Genomic DNA, 13,372 nt, shown 5'->3' with positions numbered 1-13,372 from the left:
TATATTATAGTTATAAAGCATGAACATGAGAAATAGCTGCATTAGGTTTCCAAATGCCAGTGAATGCAGTTGTATAGCTAGGTGTCTGCATCTGTGCATGTACTAGAGTACTTGGTAGTGCCAAGTGCACAAGCAAATTATATCAAGTAACCACTTGGTCTTTTCCTATGCAGTTTATCTTGAGGTTGAGCTGCTCGCTGTCTGTGGCATGCTGGTTATTTCTAGCCCATGATATACCATTGTTTTAATACTTCTCATATTGCCTGAATAAAAAAGAAACTTGACTGATGATTCTGAAATTAAACTGAGTTTGTGACTAGACTGGTCAGACATTCTCTTGCATCAGCAGCACAGACCTTAAAGAAAAAAAAGAGTATTTGACACAGAGCCAGAGGATAATTTCGGCTGGCAGGGGGACCTCTGGAGGTCTTTAGTACAACCTCCTGCTCAAAGCACAGGCACGTAAATCCAGTTGCTCTAGGCTTTTTCCAATAATTTTTTCAATTATCTCTAAAGATAAAGATCTCACAGCCTCTCTGGGCCCCTGTTCCAGGGTTTGAACATCTTCACTGTGAAAAAAATTTCCTTGTGTTTGATGAGAATTTCCTGTCTTGCAGCTTGTTGGACACCAGAAAAGACAGGCTTCGTCTTCTCTGCACCTTCATGTGAGGTGTCTCTGACCAGATATCTCTTCAGATATCTCTGATATCTCCCCTCTGCTACCTTCTTACAGCTGAACAAACCCAGTTCTTTGACATTTTCTTTGAATGTCATGATTTCCTTTATCCACAAGCATCTTGGTGGACTTGCTCTGTTATGTTATTTTTCATCTTGTGCTACAGAACATATGCAAGAATGTGTAAGGGTAACAGTTACAAGAGTAAAAGTAATTGCTGTGAGACTTATGGAATTTTATGCAGTGAACGTTTCCTAGATGCTTCTGGTGGACTGTTAGCAATGAGACAGCACATCTATGGAGATGGATCACAAAATAATTTTAGCATAGGTTTTAAAGGTTTAAATCTTGAAAACCCTTTACAAGGAAAGATTGGTTATTTGTTCTTGTGCAGGTAAAAATACAGGAAATACGCTGTCTGTTACAAAAAAAAAAAAAAGATGCTTCAAATTGCAACAGCAATGTCACATACTTCTTTCTTACTATTTCTTTGATTAGTTTCGTTGCTGTCTTGAAAGTACATTAGGAATATTTAAGAACTTGAAAGAGTAGATCAGAAGGAGTACTGCTTACAAGCATTTTGAAACTGATTTGTGTGGAAAAATATATTCAAAAAAAGATTATCATTTAATTTTTTCAGAGCTGGTTAATGAAGGTTTTTCATGTAATGGATTTTTTTAAGTATTAACCTGTTTTTTATTTTAATTGTATCTCAACAAGATGATGAATATATATCCTATGGTAGAAGGGTTTTCCAGTTATGTGATGCTATTTTTATACATTAGGACACGGTTATTGAGTATAATTTTTGAGTTCCTTTAGAACAGGGATCATAAAGACCATTTCAGTAACGGAAATATTTTTATTTCTTACCCAGTAGTCTATGGGAGATTTTTAATGTTCATTTTAATTTAAAAGCAGTAGTAGGAAAAAAATATTTTTCTGTGGGTGAACATTAAAGCACTGCATTCTCTAATTGCCAAGAGAAATAAATATGTGTGAAATAAAATAAAACACGTGTTCTTTCAAACTTTTTTCAGGTTAGTGTTTGTTAACATCGGGCTGACTTATTCCTCCAGCCTATGTTAGTTTGTTAGTTAGAGGGATAAAACTCTTCATAATCTCTTACTCTGTTTCTTTACCTTATGGGAAGGAATACGCTTTGTTTTAATAATAAACACCAATATAAACTATAGCCTGTGATCTTCTTTAATACTAGAATGGCTGTTCAGTGGAACGAATCTATCTGAGGAGGAAGCATTTAATTGTCTGTGTGTAATCTGACAGTTATTTCAGTAAAATAAGGCTACCCATGCTAAATATAACTTGGAAAAAAAATTTTTTATCTTTTATTTTCTGACTTTTCTGATTTAATATACACTTTGCTTCTCTCTGTGCTATGATCTTCATGGTTGTGGAGGGCATGTGTGAGGAAAGAGGGCTGTTTCCTTCTGCCTTAAAGGAAAGAATGATAGTCCCATCATCTTGACTGCACAGTAGGTTATTAACATGATTATTTTTGTGCTACATAATTTTGATCAGCTGCAGGACTGATCTGCAGGAATCCCGAAGTCATGCCCGACTCTCATCCTCCATCTGCTACTTCAGCATGGCATGAACTCCTCCAACAGTGCAAACAATTGTATACTGATGCCTCCTTTAGTTGAAAAATGAGTAAAAGCCTCAGATACACAAAGGGGTTGATGCTGCAAGGATTTATCCCATCTATGTGACCAGCTGGCTGTACATACACCACTGCTAAATGGGGCTTAGTTTCTCTACACTCTTACACTCCTTTTGTTTCATGTAGGGATTGGCATGGTCTTTTTTTCTTTTCTTTTCTTTCCTTTTATTTATATATTTTTTTTATTTTCTTCTCTGAAAAGTAACATTTTAGGCAAGCCCATTTTAGGCTGGAAAGGAGGATTCAGAATAAAATCTGTTTGGAGACACGCGTCATCAGGAACTGTCAGTTGTATTAAACTTAGTGCAGATAAGACTTTCATTTATTTTTCAAAAACTACAGAAAGCTGAAGTGTGTTATTTGAATTTGTAACCAATTATCTGATTTTTTTTCTTTCTGTAAAATTGTGTGATCCAGAAAATAATAATGTTATGGAGTGAACTGATTAAAAAAAAAAAAGTTCTTGGGAACATAGCTGAAAGCTGAAGCGGCCGTACTGTCAGCAGGGATGCATCTTAAATCACAGTCAAGTGTATCAAACAGCAGCACTCCCGTTCCTCCGAAACAAAGGATTCGTGATTCTCCCTGTCAGAGGATTGTTTCTTGATGATCTTGTCCATAGTTTTAGAGCAAGAAAAAGCACATGGTATACTTGCTAGGAGTGCTTTACAGTCACTTAAAACAATAAAAGCAAGTAAAAATTTGAGTCATTTACCCTTTCTACCACACAGCAGCTCTCATTGCCAGTAAAAACAGTCATTGTTTTGGCTGTTGCCTCAATATCTATCTCTTGGTGCTCTACAAGGCAAAACAAACACAGTGGGACTTGAGGTATGTAAGAGCACCAAACGGTGAGTCTGTATGGGTTTGAGAGTCAGCTCTGGGGTGAGCATGAGCCTGTGCTGGCCTGCCCACAGACCTGCATGGGCTGTGTTAGCCAGAGGACATGGGTATTACAAGCTCCCAGAGAAACCTGCTGGTTCTTTCAGAGGCTACTGAGATGTGTTGACTTTGCAGCCACAAATCGGGCTTGGAGGCCGCCTTCACGTCGGCAGGCAGTGTCTCCATCTGTATAGGGACCAGTGGCAAGACAGTATGGGGACAGTTGAGGCTTGTTGGCTCTTCCATCCTGGTAATACCAGGGCCAAAACATGCACCGCATCCAATGTTTCAAAGGGTTCCTCTTAGAAAAAGCTGCTTCAGCCTGTAGGGTTCAGTAGGTCAAAGTCAACACTGAATTTGCAATGAATGTATTGATAGCAGGAAACCAGTGGCAGCCGGTACTCGTGGGCACACCTAGGCATAGTATGTGAGAAAAAGGGACAAGGAAGAGTGCAGAGGCTGCCCTGATGAGAAACCTTTCCTCATCTCTGAATATCTTTTCCTGACAGTACCCTTCTGCTTAGCTAGCCAGATACGGGTAGAGCTGGGGTTGGGGTGTTGGGGCTTGTTTTTTTTAAGCCTGTTCTCCGGGGGTTAAGAAGGAAAAGAAGGCCTCTGTCCCTCCAGAGTGGTTGCCAGCAGCAGTGTTCTCTCCTTGTGGTAGGAGAGAAGGTGTGGGTGCTCTGCTCTGGGACGCTGCTGGGCCCTGTGAGAGCAGGCCACTGAAGCTCCTACCGAAATGGATGGACTATGTTTCCCTGAGAGACAGTCCTGGATTTCCACATCTGTGTGCACTGTTTTGGTCAAAGCTCTGGTTCTCTGGGGTGAAAGATGTTTCTTTGTTTTGTACTGCCCTCCAGTTCCCTATTCTGTCACGTCTTGGTGTCCTACACGGTTTTTGGTGCCACCGGCCTATGAGAGCAATAGCAGGGTCCCAAGGGCATTTCAGACAGTGCAGCAAAATAAAAAAGCTCTGTTGTAAAAACTAATTAAAATCGCCACTGCTCAAGCGCTACAAAAATACAGGGCAAAGCTATGCAATGACATTCACCCTCTTCCCTGCTTAGAAATCTACTCAGGAGCCAAGTGTTCAGCATTGTGGTGTGCAGCAACCTTAACTCTGTTATCAGTGCCCTGCTGTTAGAAGAACGCATGCACCGTACTTCCCCTTCTGCTAATATGGGGGGCACCCCACCACAAATCCGTTATGGGACAGGATCTGAAACCACAGCCTGCGCTCCCTCTAGAACACACTGCGTTGTTTTTTGAAGATAGGCCCTGTCTGAAGTCACACGATGAAAAGTAGATGCTGCAGCAACACCTCAGTACTTTCAGATGGCTAGTTGCGTGTTGAAGGGTAGTTGGCTGGGTTTGATTTTGCCTGAGTAGAGGTAGTTTGTGTTTCTAACCACATGCCAGAACTTGACGTGTAGTTGCACAGATTTTTCCCTTCTTTTATTAGGAAATTGCCTTTAACAACTTTAATGTTTTATCGGACTTTTTCATATGCATCTTTCTTTTCTAGGTGTTTCCGACAATTAGGGTTTGTTTATGCATTGAAGTAGCATTACTTATCTGTTTAAGGGTAAGCAATGCTAATAGGGCAAGTGTAGCTGTGGTTGTAAGTCAGTATTTACTGAATAAAGTTGGTGTAATGAACTCATTGGCAGTGAGCCTGTGAAACCACGCGGTTATGTGTGGTTCATTTCAAGGAGGGTGTCACCTATGGTGGTGGTGCGTGCACGTGGTGGTGGTATAAACTGCAGTTAGTCACGCTCCCACTTGTGCCCTGCAGCATCAGTTTGAGGATTCAAGGATCCCTGATGCTGGTTTCCACTCATGGCTTTTTCAGAATCAGTTTTATTATTGAATGTCAAATGCTGTCTTGAAGTATGGGACTGGGAAGTAGAAACAAAATTAATCTGTTCTGCAAAACTCCCTGCCTGATGCCACTTATGGTTACCAGCCCTTTTTAGAAACCATTTTTCTACAAGTTGTGATCACAGGGTCGTTGTGTTATGTTCCATTCTGTATGTTTCTGTTCCTTTGCAGGGAAGGATCATGTTTGCAGATTTATTGGCTGCGGAAGGAATGAAAAATTTAATTACGTGGTCATGCAACTTCAGGTGAGTTCCGTGCTTCCTCTGTCTTTCCCCCATCCCACAGAGGTGGCATCACAGGGAAGGATTTACAGTGAAAGAATAAGGCCAAGCACTGGTGCAGACACTTTGCTGAACATAGGAACTGGGTGAAATGGGAGACAGTGAGAAGGGGTGGTGTTGCTGTGATATCCCTTGGGGTACCTCCAGTTGTCAAGACGTGCTAAGATATTTCATAGCTCCACTTTTCTGTTTAAAATGTCTCTCAGACAATCTTCTGGGGGAAGCACTCCATTCAGAATGCTTGATGGAGCTACCTACAGAATCTTGCAGCAGTGGCAGCTGTTTGAACTATCTCCTGCTGAGCTGTGATAGAGCATTTAAAATGTGTCTTGCATCAGAGCTCAAGTGTGGTCAGAGCCACTGGTCTCATACCAGCAGCAGTCTTCTCTGTGAAAGAGAATGATCTCTGGCTCCATCTCTACCAAGCTCAGCGGTAGCGTGGCGTGTGCTATGGAAGTTTTTTTTCTCCTATTTGGGCACCACAGATACTAAACCAACCTGAATAAACACTTGGATAGCTGGCAAATGGTCACTGTACTGCTAGACAGCCAGTTACTCCTGTTGGAGGTAGCCAGCTGAAGAGTTGTATGGGTCTGTCTACAGAACAACAAGACCCTCAGGGACCCCTGAGGGGTTGAGCATGAGACTTTACTAAGCAAATGCGCATAGTTAGGTTTTCATAGACCGAATGTGGTGGTACTGTCACGAAAGCAGGTTTTTTTGTTGTTTTTTTTTTTCATGAAAGAAGCTTTGGTTTTCAGCATTACAGTCACAGGAGAAAGAGATAGAGGGGAGCAAGTGGGAAGATACATCTGAAGATACATCTGAATACATCTACACATGGAAAAAAGGCCTTTAATGGGGAGAGGGAGATTGTCCCCGTCTCAAGGGGAATACTTTGAAACTAAAGCTGCTTCTTTCTGACATAGTTGCTTTGGAAACTAGCCTGCCCCATCACCTGTCAGAGGAGTTGAAAGGGAGCTTGTCCTAACTCTCTTGTAGCTTGTATGATCAGGGCTTTGATATACAAAGCACTGTCTGATTACACCATACAAGCCCACCCTTCCCCTGAAGAGCTTACAGCCCCTGTTGTGTTTCTTTATGTATGATCTGGGTGATAGTACATGCTGAAGTGAGAAGGGTGAATTAGTAAGCAACAAGAAGTAAGCTGCTGCATAAACTGGAAGGTTATTTTTAATTAAATGCTGAATGAGGTAAAATAGACACCAGAAGACCCCAGTGCTTCTTTAAAATATGCTTCTCACTTTTTTGAAGTGCTTGGCTTTGCCTTTTATGCAGTGTTGGCATCCCAACTGCTGATGCTACAGACAGAACAAAACCTTTTGCTCTCTAACCAACCCTGACTATTGCTGCAGATGCAGTGTGAGTGTGAATAGGATTCTTGACAGGGCTAATTTGGAGCTCATAGTACAACAAGACTTCTAACCCCAATCCTGCCCTTAACAAGCCTGTTGAAGATGACTATACCTTGGGGGGAAAAAATTCTTTGCACAGAATCTCTTACTTTCTAGTCTGTTCTTGACTATGTAGCTGAGCTTGTAGAGTCAGCAAAGCTAAAATGTATTTCATTATTTGTTAATGAAGGCTTTGCTGCTTAAAGCAGAGTTCTTTCTGCACCATCACTCTTCAGGCTAAAATTCCCCTTCAACTTCAAGGTCTGCTGCGATGTGGTTTATCATGTATCCTTCTGGCTGTAGTGTACTGCAATTCCCCCTTTCTCTTTGCTCACATGGACTGAAGCTTCCAGCCTAAGCCTTGCAACTCATTGCATCTGCTCAGTTTCTTAGCCTGCCTGGTTGTATTTGTTTGCAAAATAATCTTCAGTCTTTTCCTGAGGGCAATATTGGATGATCACAGCTTTCACATGCCTGGAGAGCAGGTCTCTGAGACTGTTATCCTAACCAGCTGGAGAAAATTATGGAACGTTTCAATGTACAACTCTGAAAAAAAATCTTACTGAAAAAAAATCAGTGTCCAAAGAACCACTTTGCAGGGGAAAGAAAGATCTGCCATCAGTTTAGAAACTAGGATCTTTCAGGATAATGATGACAAATCTGTACTGCTTCTAGTAAAATGTCACAGAAATGTTAAAAAAAGAAAAAAGATAAGACTAAGGAACAAACTTGGACCAGTTGCAGTTGCTTAGCTGTATCTGTATTAGCTGGTCTGTCAGGTGTGGCTTTCAAGGCACCAAATCCCTGGAGCAAGACAGGGGTGAAACCAATTTGAAAGGTTAGTCTTAGCTAAAGAGCCAGTTGCAGTTGGTTCCTTAATGTCTGTCCAAGTTATTTACTTGGCACTTGGAAATGGGTGAATGAATAGATGGCATTTTACTGGTTTGGAGAACAGCTTGTGCTTTGTCATCAAATGTTTGGTATCTTTTACGTATGTTCTGCAGCGGACTTTGTTTGAATACACCTGGACTTTTTTTGTAAGCAAATATTATATGCTTATATACTATTCGGATAATCAGCGTGCCCATATAACTTGTTCTTGATGCACACTATCTGAAACAGTGTACTTTCATTCCCAGTGGTTTTGATCAGTTGATACCTGCATTAGTTCTGTAGATTAGAGGGGCAGTCTGTCATAGAAGATACTAATTTTCAAACCTTATTTCTCTTTACAAATCAAAAGAGGTATAAGCAAAACTGAAATGACAGGGATCAAAGAACACGTGATTCTAGTGTTAAGTCTGTCCCTTTTTTTTGTTGTTAAATTATTTTTATTTTCATGCTGTACTGTTAGATTTTTTTTTCCCAGAAATTTAATTAATTGGAAGTAAATTGCTTTTTTTTTGAAAAGGTATTTTTAAAGTCACTGGAAAAAATCGTCCTTTCCTGATAGATAGCTTTCCCCACTGCAGCATTGCCACGACAATGGTGACTTGAATTTGAGCCAGACAGTTTTGTCCTGGGGAATTTGTGATGAAACTGCTTCTATGAGCTGTAACAGATAGCTTCATGACCTGTTTATCATATTTGAACTGCTCTAATCTTTACTTGTCTCAGAGAAAAGTCAAAGGTTGTTCTTAATTCAGCTTCTGCGTAAACTGGGTTTGACAGTAAGGAGATGCTAGGCTTATACAATTTGAGGCACTGCTGTCCCTGCCTTGCCTATTTCCCAAATAATAGATCAGCTGACTTCCCAGGATATCAGTTTAATATCCTCTTGTCTGCAAATTCATCAGTTAAAAGTTAAAATGAAGCATTAAAAGACCATGTAGAAGAAATAAAGGAGACATAAAGGTAAACACATCTGATTAGCATTTCTGCTTTTGGGGGGATGCATGTTAGATCTTGCAGCTGTGCAATTCTCTGATTTATTGTTATGGTTTAAATATTGTATTGATTGTTTCAGGGCCGAAATCTTGCAGATCTCAGAAGAAGTCAGCCTCGAGGGACTTTCACGCTGAGCACAACACTGCGATTAGGCAAACAGATTCTGGAGTCAATAGAAGCCATTCACTCCGTGGGATTCCTGCATCGTGACATCAAGCCTGTACGTTTTTTTGGAAATTTGCCTTTTGGTGGTATGTCTGTTATATTTGAGTCAATAAAGACAGCCTGGTGGGTTGAACGTGGACATATTTCAATGAGGGCATTTAGGCTTCCTTGCACCCTCCCTCTGTCTGACACACAGGCTATCTTCTATAAATATAAAATGACAGTGTTATATCATTATTCCTTTAAGTGCATAGCAAACCAGTTTTTATTGGCAGAGACCAATCCATGGTGGATTAGTAGCTGTCAGTCATATTTGTCCCAGTGAGGATCATGTGAGGAAGCAATCGAACCTTGAGTAATCATCTGAAGTCCAACCAATTACTGCTTTATAAAAGGAATTCAGGAAGGATGTCTTGTACTGTGACCTATCACTTGAATAAATGCCATTTCATTAACTAAATAATCCTTTTAATCTCTTCTGAGCAACTGCCAATTGGAGCACAGTTTCCAGTGTTGGAAAACACAGTTGCAGTGATGGTCATCTAGGTGCCTAGGTGAGGCACAATAATTCCAAGTCTCACTGCAGGAGCCAGCCTCTTTCTTGGAACTCTTAACAATGCTTGACCTGAACACCTCTTACTACACTATTGCCGTGACAGTCTTCCTTGTTCAATTTACTGCTTTTAAAATCAGCTGGTTTTGGCTGATCAGATTCATCTGAAAAACTTGTCACTAGTGAGGCTGGCCACAAATCCTTTTAGCAGCCATCCAGCATGGTAAAGGCCACCACTTCAAGATGGGAGTTAAATGAGAGCTGCTCAACTTCCTTGTTGTCAATTTATTTACTAAGAACCAAACCCATTGGTTTTTTAGATGCCTGAATGTTCAGAAAAATTTAAATTTCAGATAAATTTTAACTGCAAAGTGAACTTACTAACATGGCAGTGATTCTTCAGGTCATGATGTTTAAGATGCACCGTGAGGTGTTTCTGAAAATTCCTCTCATGTTTTCACCAGAAGTGTGTGAGGCTATATGACAAAGTTTTGTCAACAAATGGTGGCTCTTAGCCAAGTTGCTGTTATCACACTTTTTTTTTTTTTTTACTTCTTTTTGTCTAGTCCAATTTTGCCATGGGCCGCTTACCTTCAACGTACAGGAAATGCTACATGTTAGACTTCGGTCTGGCCCGTCAGTATACCAACACCACTGGTGAAGTCAGGCCAGTAAGTAAATTTTAAGTATTTTTTTGTTTCCAGTTCTGCTGTTGCTTAGGCAAGGAAAAGGTTTTGTTACTTGGTTGGTTTTGTGGTTGTTATGCTTGGATATTATATTGGACTGCGTTTTCTGCAAGGCGAAAAGCAGCACTTGACTTTGAGCTGGTGATCAAAGGGATGCTTGCTGTTGTCTCACAAGATGCGTGGCTTTTATTTATTGTTACTATTTTTTCCTTCAGGTTAATTGTATTTTCCATGGGCTTAGAATACTTACTGGGTGCATGCTGGCTAAGCAAAGAGAATGAACCCAATGCTGGCCACGTAACTTTCGTAGCATCAGAGAGCTCGCGTACTTCAGGTCTCTGAGAGCATGATCTGGGGAACAAGGTTGGTGGGTTCATAAAGCCTCTTAAAACCAACGGGAGTTTAGAGGCTAGCATGATCTCTGAGGCTGAGCTTCCTGTGAACTGTAATGCTGTTAGCAACCTCGTCTGGTTCTGGTTTTGTGCCTATTGCCCCCTGACTGGGTTTCTTAGGGGTAGTATTTGTGTGCCTGCTTGAAGAGGAGGTAAGAGCAGGGAGCATAACTGGTACTACCTGGCCTGTGTTTTATCTTCAGTCCTTTTACCAGCACCATACTGTCTGGTGTCACTTCATAAGGGTGCCGTAGGCTTCAGACACTCTAGGTATTCCAACAAGTTGCAGTCAGAGCATTCCTAGATTTATTCTGGAATACAGCACAAGCTTGGAGGGGTCAGACAATCTCTCTGTTTATCATCCTAGGCTAGTACCTTTACGTCTCCACAACTTTTCCATCTGCGAGATATTAGTTGTTCTGGAAACTGTTGACAATGTGAGAGCTAAATTCAAAGCCTCTATAATGCAGGATATGGTTAGGGAGTAGGAAGAAAGAAAAGATCAGTGAGCAAGTTCTGTGTCTTGAGCAGATGAACATAGGTGGGGGATTTTTCTTCTATTTTTTCATATTTTTGTAAGTTTGTTCAAGGTGTGGAAGGATCATATATGGTAAAGTTCCATACACCTGTTCTCATATGCCATACTTCAGGTGATAAGTGGATTTTTAGCAAAAATAAAACAATAAAAATAAATAATTTTCTTCAATTCCTTTTAGCATTATGCCTCAGTCACCGGGCTGTTTGATTCCTTTGTGTCCCTGCTGCCCAATACCACTATTGAGTTCCACTTACTGGACTCAGATTTGCTTAGAGAAGCACAGTGAGATTGCTACCCAAATAATGCATTGAGAATTGGGAAGGAGATGGGGCAAATGGGAGTATGAGAACAAGTGGAATTAGATTTTCTCTTCCCTGCCCCCACACCTCACTCTCCCTAGTTGTGCTTCTGTGTGCTCCTTAATCTGATTTAGGCTCAAAGTGCTCTCTAGAGTAACTGGTCTGTAGCGGTGGGGTGGTGAGGCTGCAGATGCCCAAAGTGATGTTAACCAGCAGCCCTGAACAATAACATCGAGGAGGTGAAGCACTTACCCTTGCAGCTGCCTCTTGCTGGCAGAAAAAGTAGAAAACTCTGCTCTAGAAGACAGTGTTGCAGAGCCATTCCTAAGCTGTGCCTGGAAGAAATCCCAAATGCTGACTAAAGAGAAGAGATATTTTCATATATTTTATAACTTTTCTTTTGTTTCTCTTTTTTTTTTTTTTAATTGAGAGCTCAGTCTTTCATTTCACCAAGAAGCTTATTTCAAGCCAATAAGGTAGATTCTTCTTTCATCATTCTCTTTCAGTTCTTTTATAAGTGAGGAGTAAAATTCCCAGATACGTAACACAATCATCTTGTATACATCTTTTCATCATTTGGTTCTGAGGCACAATATAAAATGTATGTAGGAGAAGGAGGTCACTCTCTTTTTCTGGAAGCACGTCTGAATTTCACTTTCAGTCATATTAATTTTTTAATAGACATTTTCTGCTCAGGTAGGTTCCGTGCAGTTTCCTAGAGTTTCATGTATTACCTTATATTATGGAAAATACCATAAAAATACTTGCCATTTTTACATCCTCCAAAATTCATAACCTCAGTCTTGCTTGTCAGCTATTCTGAAACACTCTGAATTACTTGCTTGAATTACTGAATACAGATGCTGGACTTGGCTTTTAGGATGTTGTGATGTGTTTTTTTGTTTTGTTTTGTTTCGTTTGTTTGGGTTTTGTTCATTTTTTAAATCTTTGACATTCTTATTTTTGTCCGGTTTTCTATATTGAAAACACCCTTGATTTTAAAAAAGGGAAAGGCCAGCAATTCCATGGAACAAAATCCACTATAAAGTTTATCGACACTGATTTTTTAATTATTTTATGTCAATTCACTGATGTCAGACAGAATGGATTTTTTTTTTTTTTGATATAAAGAGGCAAGGAGCCCCTTAGCAGGCAGATGGCATAGGCTGTTGTTGAAAATGTTTCATTTTGATTTTTTGAGAGATTAGTTGAAACCTTGACCCCCTGATATACCTCACATGGGATGCTAATGTTAGCACAAATGCCTCTCTTTGGAGGAAAGCTATTGCACAGATTTGCTTTTGTGGAAATAGGCTCACACCCCGATCACTTGTCCCTTGCCAGTTCTTGCAAAATATACTGTACAACAGTCTGCAGGAACTCGCATGGCAGGATAGAGACAAAAGATGGTTGGAACCAGAAGGTGTGTAAGGAAGCATCAGCAACATTTTTTTCCTGTGTCAGCAATTAGAAAAAATTAGTTGTTTTCAGGAGTCTCATTACTCAATATTTCTCTGAGAGTTGTAGAAATCATTGTTTGATGTTTACTCCTTTGGACAGGTAGAGCAGATGTGTATCAGCCATGTAGCCGTTTGCTGTCCGTTGTGTGCTGAGAGCTTCTTACAGCTGGACTGGAGTCTGTTACTTTGGCTGACATCAGCATTTCCAGCGTCTGTATCAGAGTCAACAGCCTGGTTAGCAGGAAGGACTCTGGCTATTATGGTAATCAGGGCAGACTGCCAGTGCAAAAAGCTATTTTTTTCCAGAGGTTTTTGGTTTCAAATGCTTGTAAGTGAGGACAGAAAAATGAAGGAAAAGAGAGGCAGCATGACAAATTTCCCAGAGAAGATGCTGATTTCTTTACCATTTCTCCAAATCCCCAGTACCCCCTCTCTCCTGTTTCAAAGGTGACAAATACTGGTTAAGAGCTGTGATCTGCATTCAGCAAGGCATGTCTGACCTGAGATTTCCCATTTCTCAAGGGAGTGCTGACAGTGATAGCGCACAAAGTATTCCTGGTCCATTACCCTTAG

The 13,372-nt window shown here is 40.5% G+C and overlaps 1 protein-coding gene across 4 annotated transcripts in view; it reads left to right on the top strand.

Moving 5' to 3' along the window:
* Window positions 1-13,372, top strand: part of TTBK1 (tau tubulin kinase 1) — a 107,423-nt gene that overhangs the window by 30,214 nt on the left and 63,837 nt on the right. For all 4 annotated transcript variants that reach the window (XM_048079022.2, XM_066993526.1, XM_066993524.1 and 1 more), the window contains 3 exons: window positions 5,295-5,368; window positions 8,786-8,926; window positions 9,991-10,095. In XM_048079022.2, coding sequence (XP_047934979.1) covers window positions 5,295-5,368; window positions 8,786-8,926; window positions 9,991-10,095 — 320 coding nt within the window. The remainder of the gene's footprint in view (window positions 1-5,294; window positions 5,369-8,785; window positions 8,927-9,990; window positions 10,096-13,372) is intronic.

The sequence above is a fragment of the Anser cygnoides genome, chromosome 3, assembly GCF_040182565.1.
Source record: "Anser cygnoides isolate HZ-2024a breed goose chromosome 3, Taihu_goose_T2T_genome, whole genome shotgun sequence".
Lineage (NCBI taxonomy): Eukaryota > Metazoa > Chordata > Aves > Anseriformes > Anatidae > Anser > Anser cygnoides.
This window is presented reverse-complemented; position numbering and strand designations above follow the sequence as displayed.